Here is a 27,870-nt window from a genome sequence, read left to right on the forward strand (position 1 = left end):
TTTCCTCTTCTGTTAAACAGGCATGTTAATAGCTGCTCCTATCTCACAGTGCTAATGTGAGGATCAAAGGATAGCATGTCTGTAAAAGCATTTTATAAACAAAGGGTTTTATAAACGGCAGTTAGCTTGTGAAAGCTGAAGGTCAGGGGGCTGTGAGGCTACAGCTGTTTCCTACTAAGGCATCTGAACCCAGGGGTAGTAGCCTGAAGGGGATCTACGTACCTTGATGAGCTGATTGTTCTTCACATAGTGCAAAGTGTTTGACCGGTTACCTCCAGCAACCACAGGTGGGTAAGCTAAGATGTCCGCACCACGGGCCCGGCATTCAAACTCAAACTGAAAAACAGCAGCAAAGTATGACAATACAGGACGGAAAAAAGGATTTCCTTAAGGCTGCCCTAGCCTAGTCTCTCTTCAACAGCCCACACCTCCATCCAAGTACGTAAGTCAATACCAGAAAACGATTCATCACATCTTTTTAACCAAAGTTTTATGCTATAATTTCAGTCCATTTCTTTTATTCTCACCCCAATACTGTCATTCAACTCTATTACTACATCTGTTCTTTTCTTCCAAGTGCTCTAACTTTCCTATGATTTTCAAAGAGTTAAGTCCTGAAGAGAGCACAGAAAACTTATGACCAGGCTGAGTACAGAGATATAGTCTAGACCCTTTACATGTTACTTTTTTTTCTTATTTAGGTAAACATTGGAATACAGCTTGCATTTTTAACAAGAGCTCTAAATTACCAATTTCAACCTTCCAAATAGCTACCAACCTACATGCTCTGGAAATGTGAAAAAGGATGCTAGGCAAATGGTAAATTCTAATTTCGCTATATCCTAGGATGAAGCTGGAGGCTGGTTTGTATCTGCTATTATCCACAGAACTGCCTCAGATTCTCTGCCTTTACATTTACTTAAACACTATGATTCTTCTTAACATCCACTTGTGAAAGTCCTTCTTTATCTGTTCTTTTCTATTTTCTCCATTTAATTGTGAAAGAAAGTAAAAGTAGCTCAGTTGTGTTCGACTCTTTGTGACCCTATGGAATAGTTCATGGAATTCTCCAGGCCAGAATACTGGAGTGGGTAGCTGTTCCCTTCTCCAGGGGATCTTCCCAACCCAGGGATCAAATCCAGGTCTCCCGCATTGCGGGCAGATTCTTTACCAGCTGAGCCACCAGGGAAACCCAAGAATACTGGAGTGGGTAGTCTACCTCTTCTCCAGCAGATCTTCCTGACCCAGGAATTGAACCGGGGTCTCCTGCATTGCAGGTGGATTCTTTACCATCTGGGCTACCAGGGTAGCTCTACATATTTTAGACTCATCTAATAAATTACCAGTGAGATTTAGGAACCAAATCCTCTTCATAGATACCCTAGTCATGTCCATGAAAGCCAACTGGATGCCATATGCAAATCAAGAAAGCACATTTGCCTCCGACAAAACTTCGCCAGGCATTTAAAGCTCACCTTAGCATAAAGAAAGCCTTCTTCCACAGGGGCTTTACTGGCAAACATGGTCTCTATAAAAGCCTGCAAAGAGAATGAAGGAAGAAAAGAACATAGACCCATTTTAACTATGTTGCTTGTCCAAACATTCAAAATACTGGAGCTCAAATGAAAAACACAGTTCTCCCCAACTTTGTTGACCTGAAGTTATGGCTTTGTGAGCACGATCATACGCTTTCCAAAGGGGAAAATATTGCTTTCTGGAATAGATGACTGATGACAGACTTAGTGGAAGGGCATTCAACCTTCCCACTTAGAATACACTGTATACTAGAATAAGCGGCACGGAAACACATTTGTCATTTATCTTTCAAATGCTTCCACAGCCTTAGAATATATGCAATTATGGATTGACTGGTCCAGCCGACAGCAGGGTTCCCCAGCCTTGGCACTATCAACATTCTGGGCCAGGTTATTCTTTGTTTGGGGGCTATGCTGTTCCATGTAGGATGACAGTAGCATTCCCTAACTGTGATAATTATATGTTGTCAAATGTCCCCTAGGGAACACAAAACTGCCCCCGGTTGAGAACCACCGGCCTACAATATCGGAGAAGGCAGTGGCACCCCACTCCAGTACTCTTGCCTGGAAAATCCCATGGACAGAGGAGCCTGGTGGGCTGCAGTCCATGGGGTCGCTAGGAATCAGACATGACTGAGCGACTTCACTTTCACGCACTGGAGAAGGAAATGGCAACCCACTCCAGTGCTCTTGCCTGGAGAATCCCAGGGACAGGGAAGCCTGGTGGGCTGCCGTCTATGGGGTCGCACAGAGTCGGACACGACTGAAGCGACTTAGCAGCAGCAGCAGGCCTACAATATAAGTAATCTAATTATTGGATTGGCTAATAAGTTCATTTGGGTTTTTCTGTACCATCTTACACAATGTGCCTTTGGTTTTATTTTGTTTTAGCTCCATTCCCCTCAAATCTTGCTTTTCTTCAACTCTACCATGAATTTATGCTCTCTTGTATTTTATGTATCCATGTAAGCTAATCAAAATCCTTTTTGAAACGAGGTCCAGTGAGGAATTACAGACATGGATGTTTACAAAGACAGAAAACATGCACACGTATAGTGCAGCTATCACAGAGAATTCCTGGGTTGGCCAAAAAGTTTGTTCAGGTTTTTCTGTAAGATTCTTTTTTTTTTTTTTTTAAATCCTTTTCTTAGTGTAACTATTCTTAGGGAAACTATTTTGCCCAAATATCAAAAGTCTTATAGAAAAACATTCTAGATTAGAATGTTGGGAACCCTGAAGGAATATAATCACTGATAGCTAGAAGTTGTTTATTAAGAAAAATAAGGGCAAATTCTCTGTTGTCATTACCAAATTGGTAGATTATAAAGGAATTACCAGACTTAATACTTCTAAGACAGCTTCCCTGTGGCTCAGATGGTAAAGAACCCACCTGTGATGTGGGAGACCCAGGTTTGATCCCTGGGTTGGGAAGAGCCCCTGGAGAAGGGAAAGGCAATCTACTCCAGTATTCTTGCCTGGAGAATCCCATGGACGCAGGAGCTTGATGGGCTACAGTCCATGGGGTCGCAGAGCTGGACATAACTGAGTGACTGATACTTCCCCTTTCCTTCAATACTTCTAAATTTTAGGACAACATTGCCTAGCACTGACCCTGGTCAAGGTCTGAAACATGCTGGTTAATAGTGCTGAGAAGAGTTTCCAAGCAGTCTGTTATCAGCTTATCAGTATTGATAACAGTGAAATTAACGGTTTGTTCTTGGATTCCCTGGGACCTCTGAAGGGCTTTGCTGCTTCATAGCAGGAATATACCAACACGATCAAAACCCTAGGATCCCTAGCTGAGATTCCTGGGGCTGCCTGGTTCCGAGGTGTTCTATGTGTGTATCTGTGGTTCCAGAGCCTCCGAGAAAATGCATCTTCCCCATCCTGACTGAGGAGGACAACAGGAGCTTGTACTCTAGACCTGGCTGATGGGTTGTTGTTGTTGTTCAGTGGTTAAGTCGTATCTGACTCTTTGCGACCCCATGGACTGCAGTGTGCCAGGCTCTCTTGTCCTTCACTAATCTCCCTGAGTTTGCTTAAATTCATGTCTGTTGAGTTGGTGATGCTATCTAACCATCTCATCCTCTGCTGCCCCCTTCTTCTGCCTTCAACCCTTCCCAGCATCAGAGTCTTTTCCAATGAATTGGCTCTTCACATCAGGTCGCCAAAGTACTGGAACTTCAGCTTTAGCATCAATCCTTCCAATGAACATTCAGGGTTGATTTCCTGAATCAACTGAAAACTTTGACTGGTTTGATCTCCTTGCAGTCTAAGGGACTCAAGAGTCTTCTCAGCACCACAATCCAAAAGCATCAATTCTTCGGTGCTCAGCCTTCTTCATGGTCCAACTCTCATATCTGTATGTGTTAGCAAAGTAATGTCTCTGCTTTTTAATACTCTGTCTAGGTTTGTCATAGCTTTCCTTCCAAGGAGCAAACGTCTTTTATATTTCATGGCTGCAGTCACCATCTTCAGTGATTTTGGAGCCCAGGAAAATAAAATCTGTCACTGCTTCCACTTCCCCCCACTTCTGTTTGCCATGAAGTAATGGGACCAGATACTATGGTCTTAGTTTTTGAATGTTGGGTTTCAAGCCAGCTTTTTCACTCTTTTTTCACCCTCATCAAGAGGCTCTTTAGTTCCTCTGCACTTCCTGCCATTAGAGTGGTATCATTTGCATATCTGAGGTTATTTTCCCTCGCAATCGTGATTTTAGCTCAAGCTTCATCCAGTCCAGTATTTTGCATGATGTACCCTGCATATAAGTTAAATAAGCTGGGTGACAATATATAGCCTTGATGTACTTCTTTCCCAACTTTGAACAGTCCATTGTTGCAGGTCTAGTTCTGTTGCTTCTTGACCACTGTACCCTTATAGTGTTATACTGTACCCTTCTCCTTTAGTAACTTAAGACTTGTAAGCACTACCACTGTCTTGAACAACTGATCCGTTTAACTGCCATTTGTTAGTACATCTGGCATCTAAATTCATTCATTTTTTTTTTTTAACCCAATATGAAATCCACATTACATAAAATTAACCAATGAACAATTCGGGGAATTCTCTGTGCTTCCACCACAGGGGGCATAGGTTTGGTTCCTGGTTGGTGGACTAACAGCCCACAAGCTGTGCCTCGTGGCCAAAAAAAAAAAAAGTGAACACTTCAGTGGCATTTAGTCTATTGACAATGCTAGGCAGCCTCCACCTCTGTCTAGTTTAAAAACATTTTCACCGCCACAAAAGAAACGCCCTACCCAATAAGCAGTTACTTTCCCCATATCCCTGTCACCCCAGCCCCTGGCAAGCATCAGTCTGCTTTTGGTTTCTATGGATTTACATATTCTGGCTATTTCACATAAACGGAACTACATAATGTGTGGCCTTTTGTGTCTGGTCTGCTTCACTTAGGATAATGGCTTCAAGGTTCATCAATGTTGTGGAATGTATCAGTATGTTATTCCTTTTTATGGCTGACCAGTATTCCACTCTATGTATAGATATAGATACTACATTTTGCTTATCCATTCATCAATGGATGGTCATAAGAGTTGTTCGCACCTTTTGGCTATTGTCAATAGTGACTCAACTTCGCTCATAGCTCAGTCGGTAAAGATTCTGCCTGAAATGCAAGAGATCTGGGTTCAATCCCTGGGTCAGGAAGACCCTCTGGAGAAGGAGATGACAACCCACTCCAGTATTCTTGCCTGGAGAATCCCACAGACAGAGGAGTCTGGCAGGCTACAGTCCACAGGGTCACAAGAATTGGACACTACTTAGTGACTAAACCACCACCACCATTGTTTAAGCACCTGTTCTTAATTCTTTTGGGTATATACCTAAGAGAAGAACTGTCAGGTCATATAATAATTGCTTAATTTTTTTCAGGAATTCCCAAGTATTTTCTACAGTGACTGAACACTTCTCCTGGTAATGTACAAGTAAGTAAATGTCGCTCAGTCGTGCCCAACTCTTTGCGACCCCATGGACTGTAGCCTACCAGGTTCCTCCGTCCATGGGATTTTCCAGGCAAGAATACCGGAGTGGGTTGCCATTTCCTTCTCCAGGAGATTTTCCCAACCCATGGATTGAACCCAGGTCTCCCGCATTGTAGGCAGACACTTTACCGTCTGAGCCACCAGGGTAACGTACAAAGGTCCCAATTTTTCCACATCCTTGCCAACAATTGTTAATTTTTTTTTTTTAATTTTTATTTAGTTATGGCTTCATTATTGCATGCAGGCTTCCTCTAGTCACGGTCAGTGGGAGCTACTCTCTCATTGTGGTGCACGGGCTTCTCATGGTGCTGGTTTCTCTTACTGCCCAAGCTCTAGAGCACAGGCCCAGCAGTGTGGTGCTCAGGCTTAGCTGCCCTGAGGCTTGTAGGATCTTCCCTGACCAGGGACTGAACCCATGTCCCCTGCACTGGCTGGTAGATTCTTTACCACTGAGCCACCAGGGAAGCCCGACATTTGTTATTTATTTTTAAATAAGGTATATTATTAAGTATGAAGCAGTATCTGATGTTGATTTGCATTTCCCAAGTGGCTAATGGTATTTAAAGCATTTTTTCATGAGCTTAGGTCATTTGTTTATCTTTGGAGAGATGTCTATTCAAGCTTCACTCACTTTATAATTGGGCTGTCCTTTTTGTTCTGGTGGCCGTGCCAAGAGGCTTGCAGGATCTTAGTTCCCCAACCAGGGATTGCACCATCACCCTCAGCAGTGACAGTGTGGAGTCCTAACCTCTAGACTATCATGGAATTTCCTTTTTTGTTTTTGAGTTGCAAGAATTCTTTACATATTCTGAATACTCGACCTTTATCAGATATATGACTTGCAAACATTTTCTCCCATTCTGGAGGTCACCTTTTTACTCTTAAAAAATGCCCTTTGAAACACAACTATTTTCAACTTTGATCAAATCCAATTTATTTATTTTTCTTTTGTTGCTTATTTTGGTGTCATATCTAATAAATTCAAATTCATAAAGATTCAGCCCTGCATTTTCTTCTAGGAGCTTTATATACTTGTAGCTCTTGAGGTTAGGTATTTGATCTATTTTGAGTTAATTTTTGTATATGGTGTGAGGTATGGGTCCAACATCTTTATTGCGCATGTGGACACCCAATTGTTCCAGCATACCTGAATTATTCTTAAAATACATAGTTAAGGAATTATTTTGAAAGAAAAAGGATGATTCTGATAAGAGGGGTGAAAATAAAACTCTTGAGCTTGGGTGACTGCCAAACCGCTGCTGGTTTGAAGTAGTACTGGCTTTTAAATCAGTGGAATCTGAAAAAGATAGAATCTGAACCTTAGCAGCTAGCATAATGGATTGGAAAGGAATCGCAAACTGACGGCAGGTATGGCTTTGGTTTGAGAAAGCTCACTCTTCTTCAGACGAGTCTCACTCACTTTGGGCAGCAGGTGGAGCTCTAACCAAAGCAACTTGCGCCACTGTTAATGAACCAGTGAGGCTTGAGACATGCTACAACTAAGATAATTCAAGTACGGCAAACTGTCTGATGGAGGACAAAAAAAAAAAAAAAAATCAGAGACCCTTATCTAGTAAGGTTTAGTACACAGAATACTATGTAAAGAACTCTGCAACTAAAAAGCAAAAAGATAAATAGTTCTATTAGAAAACAGGCAAAAGAGCTGAATGGACGTCTCCAAAGATGTTATATAAAGGTCCAATAAGCACATAGAAAGATGCTCAATGAGTGATTAGGAAAATGCTAGTCAAAACCAAAATGAGATACCATTTCTTTTGTGTGTGTGTGTGTGAAAGTTATTTATTTATTTTCGGCTGCTCTAGTCTTTGCTGCGTGTGGACTTCCTCTAGTTACAGCGAGTGGGGCTACTATCTTGTTGAGGTGTGAAGGCTACTCATCGCAGTGGCTTCTCTTGTTGCCGAGCACTGGCTCTAGGGTGCCCAGGTTTCTGCAGTTGCGGTGCATGGGCTCAGTAGTTATGGTTCATTGGCTTAGTTGCCCCGGAGCATGTGGGATCTTCCTGGACCAGGGACTGATTGAACTGACGTCCCCTGCATTGCAAGGCAGATTCTTTTTTTTTTCTGCAAGGACGATTCTTAACCACTGGACCAACAAGGAAGCCCAAGACACCATTTCACATCCATTAGGGTGGCTATCATCAAAGCAAACGAACAGAACAAAATGCCCAAACCAAAAAACAAGTGTTGGTGAGGATGCAGAGAAATTGGAACCCTTGTATACTGCTAGCAGAAATGTCAAATGGTGAAGCCACTACAGAAAACAGTTTCAAGGGAGCAATCAACGGGTGACATAAAAGGGAAAATTTAACATAATTTTGTGCCTCAAGAGATGCTTAAAGCAAGACAATACTATTTCTCTTAGTCTTGACTCAGAAGCTCCTTGGGGTGGAGGGCTCTGATGAAATCTTTCTCTTTTGATGAGCCTAAAACAGAGCTACACAATAGCCAACGTAACAAACACACTTCCCAGAGCGACATACGTTCTCAAAATGGACAAGAGATGAGAGCTCTGTGTTTGACTATATGAAGCTAGTTTTTTGGGTTTGTTTCTGATTCTCACGCCATAGGATAGATCTATTATAGAGGAGCTATGTTGGGAAGCAACCTGTGGGAATATTTAACAGGTTGAACTTGAAAAACACTGATTAATAATAATCTAAATGAACATTATGCAGTCATCAATTGTGATGATGGTTTAAAAGAGGTACCACAATATGATGGTAGAATGTCATCTACTCCATGTTGATGAGATCAAAGGTTTATACTTGGTCTCTGTGAGAGCTGTTACAGAGCAGGAATATGCCAATGAGACCAAAATCCAAAAATCCCTAGCTGAGATTCCTGGGGCTTCCTGGTTCCGAGGTGTTCTATGCATGCATTTGTGGTTCCTGAGCCCCAGAGAAAATGCACCCTGCCCGGTCCTTACTGGGGAAGGACAGCAGGAGCCTGCACTCAGCTTCTCTGGACACGGCTGTGAGACAGCCATTGGCTGTGTTAGCTATTCTCACATTAATGCTGTTGGTAAACTGTGCCCTTCTCCTGTAATAAACTGATAATTCGTAAGCATGGTCATTTTAGGTCCCATGAATCTACTTTAATAAGCTCTGCCACTATTACTGTAATTATGATAAGGAAAGGAAATAAAATGAATTAACTTATGTCGTTCCAAAGAGAAACAACTAAGATCGTGGATAAAAAGATACAAGAAGGATATCTGATTTGCCTTCCTAAGTACTGCACAAGTCTCTAGACGCACTCGGTAAACATCAAAGCAGAAGCTATATGTCCGTGTGCCGTTAAGACTACTGCCCTGGGTACACAACCTCAGGTGCCCACTGAACCCTAAAAGCTGGACTTTTTAATTTGGGAAGAAATTCTTCCGTAGGAACCATACCTGTGATGTCAGCTTCCCAGCAACCTGCATCCGTTCAATTTCTGCAGGAGATTTGATCAGCCTGAGGCGCTGTACCAGCTGCTGCACAGCCCGAACCTTATTCTTGCTCCTGGCTTTGACCTCCGCCAGCTGCTGCATGTAGTCACAGTGGAGTTGTTTGTGAGCAGGCCTCATCCAGTCATACCACAGTGTATGTGTCTCAGCTTAAAAGAGATTTAAAATAAGACAGCAACAAGAAATACCACCTGTCATAGACCTGAAGAGTCAAAACTATTTTTAAATGTGTAGTATAAACTCTCAAGGGTTGAACACTCTCTCTCAGGATCTAAAGGAATGGGTCATAAGTTATTGGGAAGGCCCTTCCTGAAAATGGCAAGATATTCTGAGACTGGATATATGGCTTTTTCTGCCCTCAAACCTCAGTGTTTTTTTGTAAAGACAATAGATGAAACTAGAGCTTTACTCAAGCTTTGATTATTTACTAACTGTTGAAGAACAACTGTGACAATTGTTCTCCACACCACACACAAGTCAGCTAGAGGTACTGTTAAATAACTGGACACAGGAGGACAGAAAAAGTACTCAGCTCACAAGCTCATGGTTAAAAGTGCTCCATCCCTGAGTTTCAGTCTCAGTACTGGTGGGAGGGGGTTTCACTGCTGATAATCCACATTCATCCAGAATACCTGTCCTCTTTCATCTGCCATGTGTTCTCATTACAGACCACCACAGTTCACCTTTCCACTTTGTAGACCCAAGGAAATGGCTGAGTTTTGCTCGAGACGTAAGATAAAGCTCACCATGAAAATTTTTTCCACTTACACCATGTCTCTATGTTTCCCCCCCTTTTTTATTTTCTGACAGAAACCTATGAGTAGTATTCCCAACAATTTAAATCTGAAGATTTCTATGTTTCATACAATGGACTTGGGACAGAAGAGGGGGGAAAAGCCCTAAAAATTTTGATTGGGTATGCATTAGTGATACAATCTCCAAAATACTTTTACCTTTTAAAATAAAAACGATTTTAAATATAGACTACATGTCAAACTCTAATCTTACTTTCAACAAAAATTTAGTTGTTGTAGTTTTTAAAAAGTAAAACAACCATGATTATTTGCTGTCATTTTATAAAATCATAGGCCAACCTTTTTAGGCTTTTAAAACCTTTTTAGATTTTAAACTTTCAATCCAGGATTGTTGGAAGCAATTTTGAAATCCTCTTTTAATTAGAAAATGACTTCAGAAATGTTTATATATCTTACAAGAATATCAGACTGAAATTTTACAATCAAATACCTTATTTTGTCTAAAATCAGTATTTTATAACTTGACCATCTATCTTATTTACCAAATTTGGCTCTAAGTGACTTTTGGACACTTTAAAAAGTTAAATACTTCCTAGAGCTGTAGATGTATAAGAATCACTAAGGATAGTTTATAATGTAGTATACATTCTGAAAAGTTCTAGAAAAGGAATCTCAAAACATTGAGTGATCACAATTCTACCAGAATAAACATAGAGAAAGTGATATTTTTTCAAGGGGCATGAACTCAACTGTGTACATGAACCACTGGAGAATCTTGTTAAAATGCAGATTCTGATAGGAGGTATGAAGTGGGGGCCACAGATTTTACACTTCCAGTGTCTAGTCTGCATTTGTTATTTCTATAATGCATCACCAGGTGTTTCTGCTGCTGGTGAAGGATAAATAATTCTTTGAGAATATTGCCCATTTTTGAAGAGTTGCAAAAGTGGTAAGATAAGTAGGCAAGCGTCAACAGACTGGTCAGTTATCTTGAAGAGTGGCCCATGTCCATCCTCCACATTAAAATCCTCTTTCTGGGATTTCACACTAGAACAGACAGTCTGTGAATAAATAATCTAATGAAGATTCAGCAAACGAATAAATGAAATCCTTAAAGTCTTATGGAAAAGCTTTATATTCTTTCACAGTGCCAAGGGAAATGTTGCCATGCTAATAGTTTTAGCAAATGAAGAACAAATGGCCAAGAAGGTCTTAGTCCCAACCTGGCCTGTGATTTGAGTTCTGCTCCTATCTGTTACCTTTCAGCTTTGGTACAAGATGTTGAAATTCCTCCAGTGTATAGGCTTCATCCACTCCAGTTAGAGCTATTGCTCCGTCGGTGCCAGATCGAGGGCCATCCCAAAGTTCTCGACTGGGGTCTCTCCGAGGCACAAAAAGCATGGCCTTGTGTGCTGGTAACTGCTTGCCAGGGAGGCTCTGAAGCACCAGAATGCTATCGGGCTCCTGGAATCCACACAGGTACAGGAAATTGTTGTCTTGGTGGAAAGTATAGGGGATATCATTGCTCATGTAGTATGTAGGGCTGGACAGCAGTACCACTGTGTGGTCTGTACCACTCTGCTCTTGTGCTTCCTTGTGGATCAGAGACATTAGTTTGTGTCTGCGAAGGGCATATTCCACCTGGGACAGTCCTGGCGTCACCTCCCCTAGAAATGACAGATAACAGTGAAGCTTTGCATTTCTATAGTGGCAGAGTATTGATATTTAAGATAGTTTAATATTAGATGGAGACACTCAAGTTCATTTCTGCAATTTATGCCCAATCTCCTCACAGCACATGGCAAAATTAAGGAGATAACCCAGGTTTCAAATTTCTATTCCATTGCAAAAATTTGGAAGAAATGATAGTTAAATGTGGTCCTGCTGAAAACTGGGATCACGACCCCTTAAGATCTTTTCCAGCTCTCTGGTTCATTCTTTTACTCATTCGCTCAAATATTTATTAATTATTATGCGGAAGGCACTCTCAGGGACACAATCCAAGTTGCCCTTAAGTTTCAATATACTAGGTGAGGAGAAGGATCACATTTTCTGTGTAAGACTTCCCCAAAAGAATATAAGTTCTTTGAAGACATCGAATTTTGTCTGTTTGCCCAATGCTATATTCTCAGGGCCCAGAATAACAACTGGAATATAGCAGGGCTTTGAATTCTAGTAATATTATCTACCTCTTGGGGTTGTCATGAGAATCAAATCTGATAAAGTAAGTGGTTCTTAAAGACTTGAAGATGTCCTAGAGAATCTTTTGAAAGCTACGGATTTATTCTGTTTACTAAACTCCGTGTAGGCACATACAAACTTTTGACATATAATTTCAAGAGTCTCAGATTCCTTTAAGCTCACCCAAACAACCCATTCTAAGAACCTTTGAAGGGTTATGTCTTAGTTCTTAATACCAGTACCTAGAAGACTGCCTGGCTACTAGCCCAGTGATGCCTGCGTGAATGCTTCACTTGTGAATGGAAATTATGCCTGCTTTCACTTCAGGTTCTCAAACAAAAGAACTACTAAAACAGTTCTTTCCTAAGCCTGCACTTAACAATATTAAGAGTAAAACAACATCTAATGCTTACTGAATGCTTACTATGTGTCTGTACTATTCTAATTATTTACATGTATCAACTTTTTGGGCTTCCCTGATGGCTCAGTGGTAAAGAATCCACCTGATAATGCAGGAGATGCAGGTTCAATCCCTGGGTTGGGAAGATCCCTTGGAAAAGGAAATGGCAACCCGTTTCAGTATTCTTGCCTGCAAAATCCCATGGACAGAGGAACCTGGTGGGCTACAGTTCAATGGGGTCACAAAGAGTTGGACATGACTTAGTAACTGAACAACAACAATCAACTTATTTAATCTTCACAATGACTTTGTGATGTGGGAAACTAATTATTATTCCCTGTGGTAGCCAGTCTCCATATGCAAGTATGAGAAAATGGCCATGAAACACTGCTGTATATAAGAAGTGAAATATCAAGATGGACAATATGTTCCCATTATTTAAAAAAAAAATTAAAGGAGAGAGGAAAAAAAGGATTTAGAAAAATTTGGAAAAGAATCACAATTTTTATAGTGGTAACCTATGGGGAATGAGATAAACTGAAATTCTCTAACATGATTTTTATATTATTTGAATTTTGCTTCAGTGAGTATATACTATTACAATTAAAATCTCAAATAAAAAGATAAAGAGGCTAAAAAAGGGACACCATGGACGGTCCACTCCATACTCATAACCTATAAGGGTTTTCTATTGTCCATTAGATCAAATTCAAACAATTAAGCTATTTTGACACTTACATTTAATATTAACATATTAATGTTCTCTACCAGGTAACTTCAACTTATCTGGCCAACACTTTTGGTAACAGCTTTACTGAGATATTTTCATACCATACAATTCACCCACGTACAAGTATAGAATTCAATGCTTTTTGGTATATTCACAGATTTGTGCAACCATTACCCAAAACAATTTGAGAAAACTTCATCACTCCAAAAAGAAGCCCCACACCAATTAGCAATCATTCTGTTTCCTCTGAATCCACCCCAGCCTTTGACAACCGCTATTTTTCGTCTCTATGGATTTGTCTATTATAGAGATTTCATATAAATAAAATTACACAATATGTGGTCTTTGGAGACTTAAACTTTTTTCTTAGTATTCCTTCAATTATTGTGAAATTAATTACTTCTAAGTCTCAAGTCCAACTTGTTCTTTCCCTATTACCTTGCTTACAATGTGCCCCTTTTCTAAAATTTCTTCTCCTTCCAAAGCAATTCCACTCCAAGACTTGAAGCTCAAGATGTTTGCTTTTAGACCCTTCTCATTCAAAACACTTTCTTAATTAACCCTGTTCATGCTCATTTGTTCCTTTGATCTACTTTTTAAAAAATTAGCTATTTCTTTTCCATACATACATCTTATAGTTGTGTATAAATGTAGTCACACCATACTGCCCCCCACCATTTCTTCATTATTTGAGCCCTCATTCCCCTTCCCTCCTTCTACTCACATTAGAGCCCCCATGGTTTGTATTCTAGTAAGTAAACTTCCCCTTTATGGATCACAGCCTTGTCATGGGGGAAGGAGCTTGCATAACTCAATGAAGCTATGAGCCATGCTGTGCAGGGCTACCCAAGATAGATGGTCATAATGAAGAGCTCTGACAAAACGTGGTTTATTGGAGAAGGGAATGGCAAGTTGCTCCAGTATTCTTGCTGTGAGAACCCCATGAACAGTATGAAAAGGCTTTTTAAAAAGATACGACACTGGAAGATGAGCGCCCCCCCCCAGGTTGGAAGGTGTCAAAAATGCTATTGGAGAAGAGCGGAGGCAGTTATGGACATGAATCTGAGCAAACTCCGGGAGATAGTGGAGGACAGAGGAGCCTGGCCTGCTACAGTCCAGGGGATCACAAAGAGTCGGACACGACTTAGTAACTAAACAACAACAACAGGACTTAGTGACTGAACAACAACATCATATCCTTTCCTGTTTTTCTCAATATTCATATAAATGCATACAAATTACCTGCATTCAGGGTTTTATGAGTCCCTAGTGTTTTACAAAAATGGGACACCACACAGTCTTTTCTTCACATTGCTTTTCTAACACAATAATACCTCATAGAAATCCCTCCCACCAACTCATCTGGCATAACTTCAACTCATTCTGCTTGATGTCTCCATATTATTTCTTGGGGCACTGTATCATAATTTCCTGATTAATTTCCCTACTGCTGGGCATTCATATAACTTTCTGCTATCATAATAAATATCTTTATACTTATCCATAGGGTGCCTTCATGCGCTATGCACACTGGTGCTTTGATTTCTGTGGGATAGCCCCAGGAGAGAAACTGGTGGATCAAAGTTCTTCGAGTTTTCCTAGTACTCATGTCCAGTACGTGCAGCTCAGTTGTTTCTGCTTACTTGGGAAGTGTCTAGTTGTTCTACCTGTAGCTGTATCCCATTAATAATTTTTAACTTTTATTTACCTACAATAGAAACACTGACATTTTTATTAACGAAACTGGGGAGAAACAAGATAGATAAATGAGGGGTCTTGTAACAATTTGAATTGGCAAAGCAACAGAGCTGGTCCTAGAAGAGCTCATAGCACATTTCTTTCTCTCAGGATTAAGTTGGCTAAGAGTACCCTAGGGCTCCACCGCAGAATACTGAACTTTGTACCAGAGCCTAAGAATAGCTTAACTATTTATCTCCCTGATAATTATTCATGTTAATTCTGTTGCTGTTACTCAATATTGGAAATTTCCCAGTTTACCACAAACAGCACATACTCTTTCCTAAAAGCAGAGGCTGCTTATAACAAGTGAATTATCTAACTTTTCCCTTTTTTGTTTTACTTTTGTCCCTTTCCTGTGCTTTACTTTTGGTTATTTCACAGCCTTAGTCCATTTAATAAAACTAAACTTAAAAAATCAATTCATTTTGTTTTTAAAAAATTTTTTGAAAGAAAACTCACAGTATTAATGATTTTAATTAATGAATGTGTTATCTCATTTTCATTATTCTGAAAAAAGATAAAAATTATTTAAAAATCAAAGCAGGATTGCAAAACCATCTTTCACATCCTTCAAGCATTCATCATTTGAATGTAATTTCATACAAATGACTATGTGAGAAATATTTAAAACACTGGCTACATTTCCCCAAGCTTACTAATTATAAACACTATAGAGTAACTATTAACTAAATGCTTCTAAACTTCTGAAATTTCAAGGAACTCTTGGTCACAACAGAAAAATTATCCAAGGAAAAACATACCTTTTCTTATCAATTGAAGGAGGGGGTAAAAGTGTGATAAAGCAATGAACTTTAACTCTACAGGTAAACCTGACAGTTATTATGACCTTTGGTCATAGAACTAACCATTATAGTCAATGAATTTCTTCAGATAAAATGGTATCTGAATAGACTTTATGGGTAATTTCATCAAACTGTAAAGTATTAAAAGGCACAACAGTCAGTATTTTGTCACTTGAAGTAAATTAAGGAGAGAGGGGCTACCCGAACAAGCTTATTTAGCCAATCAAGTGCCTAGATGTCACAATCTGGACTCTAAATAGCAAAGTCTCATAATCAATCTTGAGAGTCGGCTGCCAAGAAGAAAAGCTCTTTCAGGATATCGAGAACTGGGCCTCTGAAGACAATAAGAAAAATGTTCTTCATATTTTATCAGCCAGGCAGAAAACCCAGAGAGGAGTTTTATGAAGACTGAATATGGATGGGAAAGATGCAAGTCTTTGCTACAATCTAGGTATGTATTTTAATTACTTCCTGAAATGAACTAGGTTAGGAGTTTTTTCTTTTCTGGCTGTGCCTTGTGGCATGTGGGTTCTTAGTTCCCCTACCTGTGCCCCCTGCAGTGGAAGAGAGGAGTCTTAACCACTGAACTGCCAGGGAAGTCCCTAGGTTAAGATTTTAATATGGTCTGATTTGAAGAAGTGTCCCTGAATTCTGTTTAATATTAGGTAGCTTTTATTGTGTAATAAGAAAGAAGTGCATAGAATGATCTATTACTATATAGTTGGAAAACGGGGATAATGAAAAAGTTAACAAACATTTCCTTTACAACGTAAAACATAGATGTCTCTGAAAAAATGAAATGACCAAATAATTGAAAACATCTCTAAATGGATTTTATTTGCATATACTGAGCAAAACAAGCCAGAGAAAAAGGGTTCATACTGTATGATTTCACTTACACAAAACTCAAGAACAGGCAGAACGATCATGCTGATAGAAACGAGGCCAGTGGTTAAGGATGGAGGTGGGATTGACTAGAAGGGTTTGCGAGGACCTTCTAGGGTGATGGCAATGTTCTATATCTTGAATGGGGTATGAGTTATATTGTTGTATGTAGGTATAGGGACAATCATTATCCTTATAAAAGTAATTGTTTTTACATGAAAGCCCCAAATTATCTGGCTTTCTTGCACAATGACAAGAATGAGTTTTGAGTGATTCAGGAGACTTTTATTATTCAGTTCTTTAGAAGATTTCCAATCCTTTCCTGGGGTAGATTCATGCTAATCTTTACCCCAGAGAATTTCTTGATATGGACAAGAAATATGCACAAAGGTGTTTCTGTACTATCCATAATAGTATAAAAATCTCACCCCACTGAAATAAATCTTGATCTTTTAGATACTATTAAAGTCAACCATGTTTAACAAAACTTAAAAAAAAAAAAAATACACCCCTTGGTTAAGGCAGAACTACAACTAAACTATCACTAAACTAAAGATGATAACTAACTGGTTTTGAAACTTTCAAGCAAGAAGATTTGGGAATGATTATGTATAATCCACTCTAGAACCTTTCATCATTTTAAATATTACACTTAACAATAACCGTACAGTCTTAGCCATTATTTGATGATAAGGGACAAAAAAGTTCATGGTAAAGGCATTCCCTCAAGTTCTGGGCCACACAGTTGTGTTCTGATTATGTCCCAGTGAATCTAATCATTGCTGTAGTTGAAAGAAAACCAAGAAGTGGTTCTGCATAGGTCAGACAAGTCATTCTGATAAGCCCAACTCTTTGAATAACCCCTTTTTAAGCTCTAAACTATATCACATATTCCAAAATTAATTTTGCTTAGGAACATAAAAATGTTAGAAATATAGGTTTTTGGAAACAATACTTAATTAGGCACTAATTTTTCCTATCCTCTAGAAGGGAACTGTTGATGAAGCTACACACCTTGCAATGTCAAGGAACTATCTAAGTGTCTTTCCTGTACAGATACTGTAAAAGTAGACTCATGGTTCATAATGGTATTTAGCTCAGAATGCCACTTGCCTTCCTTCGTGGAATCCCTTTTCTTCCTGGTGATAGATACTAAGTAGAAGGCATGTTAATGATCAAGGAGGATGAACTGACATTTCTGTCTCTACATACATGGTTCTTAACACAGAGATGGCAGTGTCATAAAAAGAAGAAATAGCCTATAATGCTGACTTCTTTAAGCAAAGGACAAGTTTTAAAAATCACTGGGGGGGGTGAATCTGACTCTTTATTTCCATCTAAAGCAGTAGTACGGAGAAGGCAATGGCACCCCACTCCAGTACTCTTTCCAGTACTCAGCCTGGAAAATCCCATGGACGGAGGAGCCTGGTCAGCTGCAGTCCGTGGGGTCGCTAAGAGTCGGACACGACTGAGCGACTTAGCAGCAGCAGCAGCAGCAAAGCAGTAGTAAGCACAGCCAACACAGAACTCCTTTATCTCCCACGTCTTTCTGCTGATATCTTCCAAGTTACTGTTGCTTCAGGAAATGCACAGGTGTGGCCAAAAGAAATCCAGGGAAATTCAAAATTCAGGTGTTGATCCAGTAATTTCACTTCTAAGAATTTGGGGTTTTTCTTTTTTTGCCAAATGGCTTGTGGGATCTTAATTCCCCGACCAGGGACTGAACCTGGGCCGCCGCAGTCAAAGTACTGAGTCCTAATCACTGGACTGCCTGGGGAGTTCCACTAAGAATTTATTTTAAGGAAATAATTGATCAGTATATAGAGTGTGTATATATGCACACACGATTCTATGTAAGAAACAAGTCTAGAAAAAGAACGCTAAAATCGCAACAGTTGCTTTCTCTAAATGGTGGAGTTATGAGTAATTTTTTTAAAGAATTATGCTTATCTGCATTCTTTAATTTGCCTATAATATATGTAGAACTTGTATAATAATTAGGAAAATGACTGAGATGTTTTCCAAAAGTTTAAAGTACTGGCAAGTATTGGGAAAACATGCCGAACACGAAACCTTTGGGAGCAAAACATATCATAGAAACATAATTTTATATTTCAAACTAACAAACTGACTTTAGGTCTATAAAAGAGATTTTAAAAAAAGGATTTCATGTCTTTTAATTTTTCTTAATAACTGACTTTTCCTACACCCCACAATTATTTGAACACTTTGATAAGTTCTGCATCTCTACATGGTGGAAGATAAGTGATGAATACTTTGGAAACTGTATGTGATGGCTTCTTTCACACTGATAATTCTCTTTTCAAATTTCATCTACTTCTATCCCTTCTCACTTACACCGATCCTTACTGTCCAGGAGGATAAAGATTATGATGTGTATTCCTTTCTCCCCATAGTTATATGAACATATGAACTTGTATGTGTATACTTATTCATACTTACTTTTTACATAGTTACCATGCACGTAACAGAATTAACAGTCTAGACACAGAGGCCATCACCCTGAGGATATGATTACTAGTTTCAAGACCTGGAAAATGCAGCTTACCATGTAAAAGTATCTCACCACGAGAAATCAGTAATTTTCAAAGCTGGTAAAACTTAATGTCAAACTGAAGCTACAGGCAGGTTGACTGGATAGAGAAATATTTAAATCAGCACCAACTGTACTGCTACAAAGCTTACCTTACAGCTTTGAAAAACTCTGATTTCTTGTGTGTTTCAGTGGTGAGCTGCATTTCCTGAGTCTCAGCCGACTTCCCAGCAGGAACTCTAGTCTGATGAAGAATCAGCAACAGGAAGCCCTCACTGAGAGACACACTGGTATCATTCACTGAGTGGAGATAGTGAAAGAGCAACATATTTCCAAAGGCAATTCAGATTGTGTTAATAATCTAGGCTTACACAGTAAATACAGATTTAACTTCCCATGGCAGAAGCCTGGGAAAACCTGACTGCATTTTCTACAAAGCATTTGGTTTCATCCTATCTACTTCTTTGGGATGATATTCATTCATCATAGTTCATCACTTAACTGTCTCTTTGAAAAAACAAAACAAAGAAACCTTAGGTATGAATTTGAACAATAGTAATGACATATCTTCTAGCAGCAATATTGGAATCTTAAAGTAGAAAAAAAAAATCAGTGAGGTAAACCTTTACCAATTTATAAAAATTAGTGAAGTAAACTTTTATCAACTTTTTGCATGATCTTTATCATCTCTCAAAGCTGGGACAATCACATCTGGAAATCTTGTGTAGTCTCTATAGAAATATTTTTGTTAATACTGAAATGAGCATTTCATGTTTTCAAGAAAAATGTTTCCTAACATGTCTTTAATACAGTTCACAATGAATCGATAGTCAGAACACAGTTCTAGAAATCATGTTTTAGGAAACGTTTCTTTAAAAACATCTTGAAATACGTATTTTTTTCACTATACTTTTGAATTTTAGCCTAATCCTATTTATTCCCCTAGATGGTGCTGTCTAAACAGTACTATTAGCCCTACAGCTATTTAAATTTACATTAATTAAAAAATCCTACTGGATGGCATGGTTCTAGACAAAGCATCTGAAGAGAGAGACGGTCATTACAGTTCAAAGGCCTTACCTGGTCTGAGGAGGTGTGGGTGTGTAAAGGGGCTGGGCTGGCCTAAGTATCGGTTTGGAATCCTCCTCTCTGGGATGGGCTGCAGGGAGTATCTTCGCCGTGAACATGACAAGCATCCTGAAGGAGAAATAAGGACGATGAAATGGAACAGTGCATCTAGCTAGTCCTCACAGTACATTCACATTTATCTGTCTCCAGCAGTAGGTTGCTTTAGAAAAATGCAAATCAGTATCTCCTTCAATATTTGCATGGCCCTTCCTCTGAGCCAGCCAGAGCCTGTGTTGGGCCTCAGGGATATAGAAATAAGATTATTTTTACCTTGAGTGACTTTAGTCTACTATTACATAATAGAGGCATATACACACACAGTATGATTAGCATATGAATAAGGAGCTAAGGGAACAGAAGGAAACAAACAAAAGCAGGGAAGGGGAAGGAAGCATTTCATTGAAGTAGTGTTACGCTGTGCCCTAAAATTCAGAAAAAGTGAATGTTTTTACTGAGAATATGTGAAGTCTGGGGAAATATGCACATACTATTTCATTTAATATTGGAATGTTAGAGCTAGAAGAAATAATGTATGAAAAATGCTTAATCACAGTTAGTACACAAGAAGCTAGTAAGCTTCAATACCAGTACTGAATACTAGAGTTCAATACTCTAGTATTCAATGAGATCTATTCAGTGTGTGACTGGCACATGCTGGAAAAAACACAAGAATAACGTTAAGACTATCTGCCCTGGTCTTAAAAGAATATATAGTCTAGCGGATGTGAGACAGAGCAATGCCACATGGTGAGCACAGTGGTGGATTCATACACAAGGTTTCTGAGAGCACAAGACTAAAACAATGCTGTCTCGGTGACAGACAGGACACAGAGCTCTGGGGAACAGAGAAGCGCACAAACGGTGCTCCTGTGGGGCTGCAGAAGCAGGTGCCCCTACCCGAGCAGGAACTGGTCAAGTGAAAGCGACAAGGGGAGGGGAAGGTATCGTGAATGAGACACGAAAGGGAAGGCATGGAAGACACCGTGCTTACATGTGCGTGTGTGCTTACTAAGGGAAGAGGGACGGAAAGAGAGTTTCAGGTCAGTGCTGCTGCTGGAGGGAAAGTAAAATATCGGCAAGATAAGGATCAGACACCTAAAGGCTTTGTACACCAAACTAAGGAATTAGATTTTTAACTGTCACGAGGTTGGCATTATCGCTTTAAAAAAAATAAAAAACAAATAAGGAATTAGATTCTGAAGTAATTTGGGCAATGTTGGCTCATATGGTAAATAGTCTACCTGCAATGCAGGAGACCTGGGTTCGATCCCCAGGTTGGGAAGATCCCCTGGAGAAGGGAATGGTAACCCATTCCAGTATTCTTGCCTGGAGAATTCCATGGACAGAGGAGCCTTGCAGGCTATAGTCCACAGAGTCACAAAGAGTCAGACATGACTGAGCAACTAACACTTCCACTTTCTCATGCAGTACTTAGAAGGCTAGGATTTAAACTCAGTTTTAACTTCAAAATCTTTGCTCTTTCCCCTCCACCCTGCCACTCAGTAAGTCCTCTCTGCCAAATTCCCAATGACACAGTTAGTGCCATACAATCTCCCTGTGCACATACAATCACTCCAGCAGCAAAATGTGAAAGTCTACACAAAGTTAAAGGTTCTAGTAAGGATTATAAAGGAATGACAGTGTATGTATTTAAATTTCACTGAATACTATTCTTCCTGTGATTGTTATTTTTAATCCCTGTTCCATTAAAAAAGTTTGTCTCAGTGCCCTAAAATGGTTTTATCACTGCAATATTTTGCATGGTAGCTCCCAAAAGATATGTCTATGCTGTAATCCCCAGACCCTGTGACTGTTAATTTGGAAGAAAGGTTTCTGCAGATGTAAAACTAGATTAAAGAACTTGAGATAAAAAGATCATCCTGCATTATCTGGGTCAGTCCTAAATCCAATGACCTGTGTCCTTACAAGAGGGAGAAGAGAGACAGAAGAGAAGGAAGCAATGTAACCATGGAGGCAGAAATAGGAGTGATGTGGCCACAAGCCAAGGAATACCTAGAGCCACCAGAAGCTGAGACGTAAAGGATGGAGTCTCTCCTAGAGCCTTTGGAAGGAATGGAGCCCTGCTGACACACGATGTCAAGCTTCTGGTCTCCAGAACTGTGAGACAATGCATTTCTATGTTTTTTTTTTAATGTATTTATTTTTAAAAAATTTTGGTTGTGCTGGATCTTTGTTGCTGTGTGCGGGTTTTCTCCAGTTGTGGAGCGGGGGCTACTCTGTTGTGGTGCATGAGCTTCGCACTGGGTGGCTTTTCTCGTTGCGGAGCACGGGCTCGAGGTGCACAGGCTTCAGTGGTTGTAGCACTTGGGCTCAGCAGTTGTGGCACATGGGCTTAGTTGCTCCGTTGCGTGTGGAATCTTCCTGGACCAGGGATCGAACCTATGTTCCTTGCACTGGGGATTCTTATCCACTGGACCACCAGGGAAGTCCTCTACTGTTTTAAGCAGACATGTTTGTGTTAATTTGTTATGGTAGTCTCAGGAAACCAATATAATGACTTTCTAAGGTTGAAATAAGTATGTCAACTGCTTGAGTACTTTTTCAGAGTTCACAAATTCTTTATTTTTCCAAACCAAAACATGGAAGAACTGAGAAGTAGGTTATTAAAGCTCAGTAACCAGAGGTCATATTATGCAAGGGGCATGCTGCAGCCATACTACAACAGGTTCCACTGGTTTATGGGGCACTGTTTGAGGCTTCTAGGAAAACATGGGAGAAAACAGTCCAGAGGGTTAAGGATGGTCTGGTTTGACTCTGGACTAGCTCCATTTAGAAGGTCTGGTCCCTACACCAAGCCGGGAGTGACACCACAATGCAGCCCTCTGACATAAGCTTGTAAGTCTGCCTGCCACATAATCAGTATCCTAATGTCTCCTAGCAGTGGTCCAAGGTAATAACATGGTCCTCAATGTAAAAATGCCTATTTACAGTCACTGCCTCTACCACCAGCACCAGCAGAGCCTGAGCTGAGAGGAAACTACGGTTCTCACTCCCTAGAGCAGCCCTTTCCAACCATCTGTTAAAAACATGGTGGATTACTACGAAGTTCTAGGATTGGAGAGACATGCTTCACCTGAGGACATTAAAAAGGCTTATCGAAAAGTAGCACTTAAATGGCACCCAGACAAAAATCCAGAAAACAAAGAAGAAGCCGAGAGAAAATTCAAAGAAGTAGCTGAGGCATATGAGGTATTATCACATGATGAAAAACGGGACATTTACGATAAATATGGCAAAGAAGGATTAAATGGTGGAGGTGGAAGTGATTTCGACGATTCTTCTGAATATGGCTTCACATTCCGTAAGCCAGATGATGTCTTCAAAGAAATTTTTGGTGAAAGGGACCCATTTTCATTTCATTTCTTTGAAGACTCACTTGAAGACCTTTTAAATAATTCAAGGAGCTCCTATGGAAGCAGAAACAGAGGTGCAAGATCCTTTTTCTATACATCCAGTGAATACCCAGTTTTTGAGAGATTTTCTTCATATGATATAAGATATACACCATTTGGTTCACTGGGCCATAAGGGACTTTATTCATTTTCTTCCCTGGCATTTGATGATAGTGGGATGGACAACTACGTTACTGTTACAACTTCAGGTAAGATTGTTAATGGCAGAAATACCAATACAAAAAGAATTATTGAGGATGACCTAGAAAGAGATGAAGATGACGGTGAGTTGAAGTCCTTTCTTTTAAATGGTGTGGCAGATGAAGAGGGCTTTGCTGAAGAATGTTGTTAGAGAAGACAGTCATTTAACAATTATTCACCAAAGTCCTGCAGCCACAAACATGCAAACAATGATGAGCAGGGTATAACTTGGGTCACCAGCAACTGGAATCCCTCTATTTTCTCAGCAGGATTCAAAGAAGGTGGTAAGAGGAAAAAAAAGAAGCATAAAGAAGTACAGAAGAAGAAGTCAACTAAAAGGAATCGTTAAATTGATTCTTCAGACACATTATGTTCATATAACATTTGAACACAACTCTGTGTGTGTTTCTGTTAGTTTTGTAGATAATATTTAATACTACACTAAGATTATGTTTTTAACGTGCTTAGCAGGATTGCAGACATCTGATGAGTGGTCGTTTGGATTAGATTTGTTAGAAAAAGATGAATTGTGGTAACAGTGATATTAAGAGTTCAGAAAACAGCAACATTTTACTTTTAGTTTTTGAGATAAATGCTTATATGGGCTTCCCTCATAGCTGATCCACCTGCAATGCAGGAGACCCCGGTTGAGTGAGAGAGTGAGTGAAGTCGCTCAGTCGTGTCCGACTCTGCGACCCCATGGACTGTAGCCCAACAGGCTCCTCTGTCCATGGGATTCTCCAGGCAAGAATACTGGAGTGGGTTGCCATTTCCTTCTCCAGGGGATCTTCCCGACCCAGGGATCGAACCCAGGTCTCCCGCATTGCAGGCAGACGCTTTAATCTCTGAGCCACCAGGGAAGCCCAAGGGATAGGCTACCCACTCCAGTATTCTTGGGTTTCCCTTATGGCTCATATGGTAAAGAATCTGCCTGCAATGCTTATATATTATATATATCATATACATGCTTATATATTATGAAGCTTTTCTTTAGTCAAGTCTATAATCTATAATCATTCCTTTGATCTAATTAAAGCTACTTTACAGACTTCTGACATACATAAAGCATTAGCAGCTAAAAATGTATTAAAACACATGGGTTCAGTCTACATAGTTATTAACGAGATGACTTTTTTCAGTGATCACAGAGCACTTCAGACACAACTTAAGACACTATAAATTAAAAATGAACGTATAAAAGCATTTTAAGTTAAAAATAGCTACACTTATATCTGGACGCCTATGTTCATAGCACACTTATTCACAAAAGCCAAGAGGTGGAGCCAGTCCAAATGTCAATTGACAGATGGATGGATAAATATTTATACATATAGGCATACACAGATTCTGAATTCAGCCTCAAAAAGTAAGGAAACCTTGTCACATGTGACAACATGGATGAACTTTGAGACATTATGATTCTACTTATACGAGGTATCTACAGTCAAATTTATGGCAATAGAAAGTGGAAATACGGTTACTGGGGCTGCAGGGAGGAGGAGACAGCACTGTTAGTGGATACAGATTTAGATTTGCAAGATGAAAAAGTTCCGGAGATCTTTTCACAACTGTTTATTTAAAAATTATTAACATGGTAAATTTGATGTTACATGTATTTTACATGCAGAAGGCAATGGCAACCCACTCCAGTACTCCTGCCTGGAAAATCCCATGGATGGAAGAGCCTGGAAACCCAGTCCATGGGCTCGCGAAGAGTCGGACACGACTGAAGTGACTTAGCAGCAGCAGCAGACAGACTTTTAACTGGCTACCGGGCTTCCCAGGTGGTGCTAGTGGTCAAGAACTCAGCTGTCAATGCAGGAGACCTAAGAGATGCAGGTTTGATCCCTGGGTGGGGAAGATCCCCTGGAAAAGGGAACGGCAACCCACTCCGGTATTCTTGCCTGGAGAATCCTATGGACAGAGGGGCCTGGTGGGCTACAGTCTGTAGGGTCGCAGAGTCAGACACAACTGAAGAGACAGCATGCATGCACGTATTTTAACACATTTTTTTTTTTTTTTTTTCTTTTAAAGCCAGACTTATCCTGGGTTCTTCACAGAGCAATGTGGCTGTATCATGCATGGGTGGCCATCAGTGACTTATACTAGATGGGAAACTTTCTAATTTTTTGAGTATGTACACAGGATATAAAAATACATTACTCTAAGATACCAGCTTTAGCCATCGCAACCTAGGCTTATGATGGAAGAAAAACAGATGAGTTTCAGAGTTACAGATATATCAGATATTCAGCAACTGGTTTGAGCTCAATGTTTTTATGTATTTGCTTCCTTTAAATGAATTTAATTTCAACACAATTACTTCTTAGCTTCCTGTAATTATTTCATTTTCAAAATACACTGCTTCCATCCTATTATTTTTATTCTTTCACTCATTCAATGGTATTTTTTGAGTACCCACTATTTGTGAGGTAGTATCCTAGGTATCTGGGATACAATAATGAACAAACAAAAAACTTTTAGCTGTCACAGAGCTTAGACTGGAGAGAGACAATAAACAAATACTAAGTAAAATATGTTAGTCATAGGTGTAAGTAAAAAAAATCAGGGGAAGGACATAGAAGTTTCGGAGCAAGAGCGTTGACATTTCAGCCAAGGTAGCCAGGGTGAAATGATGGTTACACGTGAGAAAAGATCTCAATGAAATGAAGGAGTCAGCCATGTGGATATTTGGTCAAAGAGGGTTCCAGGTAGCAGGACTAGCAAGTCCAATGTCCCTAAAGCATGTTGTATAAGGTGCATGAGGAACGTGGAGGAGATCCACGTCGCCCTTTCTGAGAGCAATCAGGTGAAGTATGAAAGGTGACAGAAGTCCATAGTATGCAATGACTTCCAGATCACAGTATAAACTACGGTATAACATTTGGGACAGGAAGCCACTGGAGGCCCTGAGGAGAAGAGTGACATACTCCGACACACTTAAACAGGCCCACTATGGCAGCTGTAAGTAGGACGTGCCTGGCCGTCCAGTGGTTAAGACTTCACACTTCCACTGCAGGGAGCAGCTGGGGAACTAAGATCCGGTTGCCAAGAGTCAGATACAACTTGGCCACTTGACAATACTGCCTTTCTTGAGCTCCCATGTCACTTGAGTCAAGACTCTAATCACCATCCTTTGCTATATTCTCATTTGTTGCTTCTCTATCATCTGACTAGACTGTAACTCTAGGCAAGTGGAGATTCGTCCAGAATGACTCCCTAACTCAAAAGTTATTGACTCAAGTTATTCTGGCTCAAAAAAAGTTCCCAAAGAACTCTACTAAGCTAGAGTAAGACCTAGCACAAGTATAACAGGAAAAGGACTATATGGCAAATCACAAAACACTCCTGATTTGCTACTTGTGATACTGTGTTAGTTTCAGTTCTCTATCAGTAAACTATTTGCTCTAACTTACTGGACTTGTGAAGATCCGATGAGATCATTCATTCAGAAAGCCTCTATATGTATGGTGGTGGTTTAGTTGCTAAGTCAACTGAGACCCCATGGTCTTAAGACCCCATGGACTGCAGCCCGGCAGGCTCCTCTGGCCATCGGATTTTCCAGGCCAAGAATACTGGAGTGGGTTGCCATTTCCTTCTCCGGGGGATCTTCCCGACCCGGGGATTGAACCCAGCTCTCCTGAACTGCAGGCAGATTCTTCACTGAGCTACCAGGGAATTCCCCTATATATGTATATTATGATATTAATAGAAGAGGTAGTTAAATTTACTTATTCTACTGAGGCAAAATGAAGAATGATAAACACATTTTTCAAAGATCTTAGTGTGTATAATCCAGTAAACTAAAAACTTAAACTACAGTCACTCAGTAGTGTTCAACTCTTTGCGACCCCATGTACTATACAGTCCATGGAATTCTCCAGGACAGAATACTGAAGTGGGTGGCCAGCCTTTCCCTTTTCCAGGGGATCTTCCCAACCTAGGGATTGAACCCAGGTCTCCTGCATTGCAGGTGGATTCTTTACCAGCTGAGCCACCATGGAAGCCCTGGTGTAATTCAGTACCTTGTCCTAAACCTTGATTAATCAGGTTTCACACAAAGCCTCAACAAATACAAA

At 40.0% G+C, this 27,870-nt stretch overlaps 2 protein-coding genes across 7 annotated transcripts in view; one reads left to right on the forward strand and one right to left on the reverse strand.

Annotated features, from left to right (window-relative positions):
* XPNPEP3 (X-prolyl aminopeptidase 3) overlaps positions 1-27,870 on the reverse strand; it is a 44,326-nt gene that overhangs the window by 14,849 nt on the left and 1,607 nt on the right. The window contains exons 2-6 of one of the 2 annotated variants that reach the window (XM_055566507.1): positions 20,130-20,246; positions 11,016-11,423; positions 8,948-9,150; positions 1,476-1,538; positions 223-336 (exon numbers count right to left, since the gene is read on the reverse strand). In XM_055566507.1, coding sequence (XP_055422482.1) covers positions 223-336; positions 1,476-1,538; positions 8,948-9,150; positions 11,016-11,423; positions 20,130-20,246 — 905 coding nt within the window. The remainder of the gene's footprint in view (positions 1-222; positions 337-1,475; positions 1,539-8,947; positions 9,151-11,015; positions 11,424-20,129; positions 20,247-27,870) is intronic. The other variant, XM_055566514.1, reaches the window with a different exon arrangement.
* DNAJB7 (DnaJ heat shock protein family (Hsp40) member B7) lies at positions 194-26,435 on the forward strand. Of its 5 annotated transcripts, XR_008709510.1 has the most exons (7): positions 194-438; positions 5,424-5,476; positions 15,984-16,061; positions 19,242-19,339; positions 22,107-22,297; positions 25,419-25,630; positions 25,826-26,435. XR_008709510.1 is itself a non-coding variant. In XM_055566545.1 (6 exons), the coding sequence occupies exon 6, from the start codon at positions 23,226-23,228 to the stop codon at positions 23,940-23,942; it is 717 nt and encodes a 238-aa protein (XP_055422520.1). In that variant the 5' UTR covers positions 194-438; positions 5,424-5,476; positions 15,984-16,061; positions 19,242-19,339; positions 22,107-22,297; positions 23,129-23,225; the 3' UTR covers positions 23,943-23,998. The 5 variants fall into 5 exon arrangements, 1 of the variants encoding a protein (XP_055422520.1); XR_008709513.1 differs by lacking the exon at positions 25,419-25,630 and having other exon boundaries at positions 25,826-26,432; XR_008709509.1 differs by having other exon boundaries at positions 25,419-26,429.

This window comes from Bubalus kerabau, chromosome 1, assembly GCF_029407905.1.
Source record: "Bubalus kerabau isolate K-KA32 ecotype Philippines breed swamp buffalo chromosome 1, PCC_UOA_SB_1v2, whole genome shotgun sequence".
In the NCBI taxonomy this organism is placed as follows: Eukaryota; Metazoa; Chordata; class Mammalia; order Artiodactyla; family Bovidae; genus Bubalus; species Bubalus kerabau.